General features: G+C 50.6%; 1 protein-coding gene across 1 annotated transcript in view; it reads right to left on the bottom strand.

Annotated features, from left to right (window-relative positions):
- Positions 1-2,296: 2,296 nt before the first annotated feature.
- Positions 2,297-6,000, bottom strand: part of LOC132765029 (multiple epidermal growth factor-like domains protein 8) — a 103,666-nt gene continuing 99,962 nt past the window's right edge. Inside the window, exon 43 of the mRNA XM_067461197.1 lies at positions 2,297-4,320. Within this exon, the coding sequence (XP_067317298.1) occupies positions 3,088-4,320 (1,233 nt within the window). The 3' untranslated portion in view covers positions 2,297-3,087. The remainder of the gene's footprint in view (positions 4,321-6,000) is intronic.

Raw genomic sequence — 6,000 nt, 5'->3', positions numbered from 1 at the left:
TCTTGGATCACGGCGTCTCCAATGAAGACACAGAAGGCAGCACAGAAGGCCATGGCCAGTTTGTCCAATCCGGCGGCAGGAGAGACGTAGTTCCCCCTGGTGCCCAATGCCAATATTCATGGCACGAATGTGGCCAACGTCCAAATGCATCCACGGATTGCCTCCTCTGCATCTCTAGATGACACTGATTGGTGCACAGGCAACGTGCAGGTCTTTCCACTCTGGACGCAGGAGAGACATAGTTCCATCTGGTGCCGGTGTCTCTATATCCGTGGCACAAATGCATCCACCATATTGGATTGTCACCAGTTGCCACCTCCGCCTCCAAAACATCTCCAGATGACACTGAAACAGTGCACAGAACCATAGATGAAGTAGCAGAGACAATGTCCAGCTGTGTCCACTCCGGATGCAAGAGAGATGTAGTTCCCCCTGGTGCCCAATGCCAATATTCATGGCACGAATGTGGGCAACGTCCAAATGCATCCACTGATTGCCTCCTCTGCATCTCTAGATGACACTGAATTGGTGCACAGGCAACGTGCAGGTCTTTCCACTCTGGACGCAGGAGAGACATAGTTCCACCTGGTGCCGGTGTCTCTATATCCGTGGCACAAATGCATCCACCATATTGGATTGTCACCAGTTGCCACCTCCGCCTCCAAAACATCTCCAGATGACACTGAAACAGTGCACAGAACCATAGATGAAGTAGCAGAGACAATGTCCAGCTGTGTCCACTCCGGATGCAAGAGAGATGTAGTTCCCAATGTCTCTATACCCGTGGCACGAATGTCACCATTGGATTGTCACCAGTTGCTTCCTTCTCTTCCAAAACATCTCCAGATGACATCGAAATGGTGCACAGAACCATAGATGAAGTAGCAGAGACAATGTCCAGCTGTGTCCACTCCGGATGCAAGAGAGACATAGTTCCACCTGGTGCCAGTGTCTCTATACCCGTGGCACAAACATTGGATTGTCACCAGTTGTCGCCTTCTCCTCTGAAACATCTCCAGATGACATTGAAACAGTGCACAGAACCATAGGTGAAGTAGCAGAGACAATGTCCAGCTGTGTCCACTCTGGATGCAAAAGAGACATAGTTCCACCTGGTACCAATGTGTCTATATTCGTGGCATGACTGTGGGCCATGTTGCATGAGGAGCTGCTTCTATTTGCAGGAGCTGATCATCTTGGTTTGTGGCATCTCCAATCAAGACACAGAAGGCAATGGCCAGTATGTCCAATCCAACAGCAGGAGAGACATAGTTGCCCCTGGTGCTGATATTTATATTAGTGGCACAAATGTAAACAGTGTCCAAATGCATCCTTCGATGGCCTCCTCCGCATCTCTAGATGACATCAAATTGGTGCACAGAATTGCAAAGAAGGGAGCACAAGCAATGCCTAGATCTTTCCAATCTGGTGGCAGGAGAGACATAGTTCTCCCAGGTGCCAATATTTATATTCATGGCACAAACGTGAACAGCATCCAAATGCATCCACTGATGGTCTCCAGAGCCATAGATGTGTGGAAGAGGACCATGTAGACGTGTGGGCAATGGCCAGTTTGTCCAATCCAGTGGCAGGAGAGATATAGTTCCCCCTGGTACTGACGTTTGTATTCATGGCAAAAATGCGGACAGCATCCAAATGCATCCATTGACGCCCTCCTCCGCATCTCTAGATGAAGAGCTGCAAAGAAGGGAGCACAGGCAATGCCTAGGTCTTTCCAATCTGGACACAAGAGAGACATAGTTTCCCCTGGTGCCAATGTTTATATTCATGGCACTAAAGTGGACAGAGTCCAAATGCATCCACTGATGGCCTCCTCCCCATTGCTAGATGACATCATATTGGTGCACAGAACTGCAAAGAAGGGCAACACCTAGATCTTTGCAATCTGGATGCAAGAGAGACATAGTTCTCCCTTGTGCCGATGTCTATATTCTTGGCATGTTGCAGGGGAAGCTGCTTCCATTTGCAAGAGCCAGCCATTTTGGTTCGTGGCGTCTCCAATCAAGACACAGAAGGCAATGGCCAGTATGTCCAATCCAACAGCAGGAGAGACATAGTTTCCCCTGGTGCCGATGTTTATATGCATGGCACGAATGTGAACAGTGTCAAAATGCATCCACTGATGGCGTCCTCGGCATCTTTAGATGACATCGGATTGGTGCAAAGAGTTGCAAGAGAGGAAGCACAGGCAACACCTAGGTCTTTCCAATCTGGATGCAAGAGAGACATAGTTTCCCCTGGTGCCAATGTTTATATTCATGGCACGAATGTGGACAGAGTCCAAATGCATCCATTGATGACCCCTCTGCATCTCTAAATGACATCAGACTGGTGCACAGAACTGCAAAGGGCAACACCTAGATCTTTGCAATCTGGATGCAAGAGAGACATAGTTCTCCCTGGTGCCGATGTTTATATTCATGGCACGAATGTGAAAAGTGGATGCAAGAGAGACATAGTTCTCCCCTGGTGCCGATGTTTATATTCATGGCACGAATGTGAAAAGTGGATGCAAGAGAGACATAGTTCTCCCCTGGTGCCGATGTTTATATTCTTGGCACTAAAGTGGACAGCGTCCAAATGCATCCACTGATGGCCTCCTCCGCATTGCTAGATGGCATCATATTGGTGCACAGAACTGCAAAGAAGGGCAACACCTAGATCTTTGCAATCTGGATGCAAGAGAGACATAGTTCTCCCTAGTGCCGATGGGTATATCGGTGTCACGATGGTGGTCTACCATATTGGTGCATCAACGATTGTCTCTTGTGCATTTCCAACATCCAAATGTATCCACTGATGGAATCTTCCGCATCGCTAGATGGCATCATATTGGTGCATAGAACTGCAAAGAAGGGCAACACCTAGATCTTTGCAATCTGGATGCAAGAGAGACATAGTTCTCCCTGGTGCCGATGTCTATATCTGTGGCACGATGGTGGGCTACCATATTGGTGCACAAAAAATTGCTTCTCACGCATCTCCCGCTGATGCCACTGAAAAGTGTGAGTCCAGAGCTGCGGATGGACACCCGCCACCGTGCGTTGCACCACCTCCTCGTGCTCCTCATAGGGACATGCTGGTGAGGTTCTCGTGGCTGAGGAGGCCCTTGCGGGAGCTGCTTGCCCCGTGGCTGCTGCTGCAATAGTCCTGGAGGTTGTGTCGCAGGGTGACCAGTGCCGAGCCCAGGCATGCGCGGTTGGGGGCCTGCATGCCTCCGGGCAGCTGGAAGAGGACGGTGGCCACGCCAGCCATGCCGTCGTCGGTGGGCTCCAGGGTGATAGGCCCCACTCGGAAACTGGAGTAGGAGTAGCCCATCAGGTGGGAGAGGAAGGGCTCCGAGCGGCGGAAGTGGGCCACCGGGTAGGGCGCCTCGTGGAAGGGCTTCAGGCGGCTGGGCAGTGGCGGGGCGGCGGCGGCCAGAGCCGGGTGCTTGTGCGTCCGTGCCGGGAGGAAGACCAGCTCGGCGTTGGGCGGTAGAAGCGCCGCGCCCGCGGTGCCCGAAGTGTCCGGCTCGAAGTAGACGGTGACCTTGGCGAAGGGGCGGCTGGCCATCTTGGTCATCTCCTGCAGGTGGCGGCGCTGCTCGTGGCGCAGGTCCAGGAACTGCTTGACCTTCCAGAGCAGGACGCAGACGGAGAGGAAGAGGAAGAAGCAGGAGAAGAAGACGGAGAAGAAGACGAAGAGGTCGATGTGGGCCTGGTCCTGGCGGAAGAAGAGCAGCCCCTGCGACTCCGTGGCGTTGCCCCCGGGCCCGCCCACGCCCACCAGCACCACGTAGAAGCGGCTGGACTTCAGGGCGTGGATCTCGTGCGGGTAGGTGATGACCACGCGGTCCCGCACGCCCCGCACCGCCAGCACCGCCTGCTGCTCCCGCACCGTGATGTACGTGATCAGGCCGTGCGTCCACGCCTCGCGCACCGGTGGCAGTGGTTGGCTTCCGTTCTGCGACGACGACGACCGGCCGCCCGCCTCCTCCGCCGGGGAGACCACGCGCACGGAGTGGATGCCCGTGGCCCGGTCCACGTCCACCACGAAGGTCTCATAGGAGGTGGAGATGTAGACGTCCACGCCGCCAAAGGTGACGTCGATGGTGATGCGGATGTCCACGTTGGTGAACTTGGGCTGGACGCCGAAGAAGACCGTGCGGCCCAAGGGCAGGTTCTTGATGTTGGGCTCGTGGAAGCAGTTCAGCTGCGAAGTGGGGTCGAAGCAGCTCTCCTGGTCCACGATGATCAGCCGGTAGCACTGGTGGCCGCCCACCGGGTTCCCGTGGAAGAACTCACGGCACTTGGCGCACTGCGGGAGGCAGGGAGAAGACATACGTTAGCCCAAGGGAACCCAGTGGAATGCCCACTAGGGTTTGTCTAATGCCCCCTTGGGTTCATCTAATGCTACTCAAGTCTGCCAAATGCCCACTCAAGTCTATCTAATGACACTCACGTCTATCAAATGCCCACTCAAGTCTATCAAATGTCCACTGGGGTTTATCTAAGGGCACTCAAGTCTACCTAATGCCACTCAAGTCTATTAAATGCCCACTCGTCTCTACCTAATGCCACTCTAGTCTATCGAATGCCACTCACGTCTATCAAATGCCCACTCAAGTCTATCTAATGTTACTCAAGTGTACCTAATGCCCATTCAGGTTTATCTAATGGCACTCAAGTCTATCAAATGCCTACTCAAGTCTACCTAATGCTACTCAAGTCTACCAAATGCCCACTCAGGTTTATCTAATGACACTCAAGTCTACCTAATGCTACTCAAGTGTATCAAATGCCCACTCAAGTCTACCTAATGGCACTCAAGTCTACCAAATGCCCACTCAGGTTTATCTAATGACACTCAAGTCTATCAAATGCCCACTCAAGTCTACCTAATGGCACTCAAGTCTACAAAATGCCCACTCAGGTTTATCTAATCTCACTCAAGTCTATGAAACGCCCACTCAGGTTTATCTAACGACACTCAAGTCTATAAAATGCCCACTCAGGTTTAGCAAATGTCACCCAAGTCTACCTAATGCCACTCAAGTCTATTAAATGCCCACTCATGTCTACTTAATACCACTCAAGCGTATCTGATAGAACTCAACTCTATCAAAATGCCCACTCAGGGTTCTCTAATAGCACTCGATTCTATCTAATGGGACTCAATTCTATCAAATGCCCACTTATGTCTATCAAATGCCCACTCGAGTTTATCTAATGAAACTCAAGTCTATCTAATGGCACTCACATCTACCTAATGACACTCAAGTCTATCCAATGACTCTCAAGTCTATTAAATGCCCACTCGTCTACCAAATGCCCACTCAAGTCTACCTAATGCCACTAAGTCTACCTAAAGCCGATCTAATAGCACTCAAATCTATCAAATGCCCACTCAGGGTTCTCTAATAGCACTCAATTCTATCTAATAGCACTCAATTCTATCAAATGCCCACTTATGTCTATCAAATGCCCACTGGCGTTTATCTAATGGCACTCAAGTCTATCTAATGGAACTCAAGTCTATTAAATGCCCACTCAAGTCTGTCTAATGGCACTCAAGTCTATTACATGTCCACTTGTCTATCAAATGCCCACTCAAGTCTACCTAATGCTATCTAATAGCACTCAAGTCTATCAAAATGCCCACTCAGAGTTCTCTAATGGCACTTGATTCTATCTAAAGGGACTCAATTCTATCAAATGCCCACTTATGTCTATCGAATGGCACTCAAGTCTACCTAACGGCACTCACATCTACTTAATGCTCACTCAAGTCAACTTAATGCCACACAAGCCTATGTAATAGAACTCGAGTCTATCAAATGCCACTCAAGTCAATCGAATGCCACACTTGAGTTTATCCAAAGCCTACTTGAGTTGACTGAATGCCACTCCAATGTATCTAATGCTCACTCAACTTTAGTGAATGAAACTCAAGTCTATTGAGTACCCACTCCAGTTCATCCAATGGCCAATTGAGCAC

The sequence above is a fragment of the Anolis sagrei genome, chromosome X, assembly GCF_037176765.1.
Source record: "Anolis sagrei isolate rAnoSag1 chromosome X, rAnoSag1.mat, whole genome shotgun sequence".
NCBI classification, from domain to species: domain Eukaryota; kingdom Metazoa; phylum Chordata; class Lepidosauria; order Squamata; family Dactyloidae; genus Anolis; species Anolis sagrei.
Note: the sequence above shows the minus strand (reverse complement) of the source record. Positions and strands in the feature narration are given on the sequence as shown.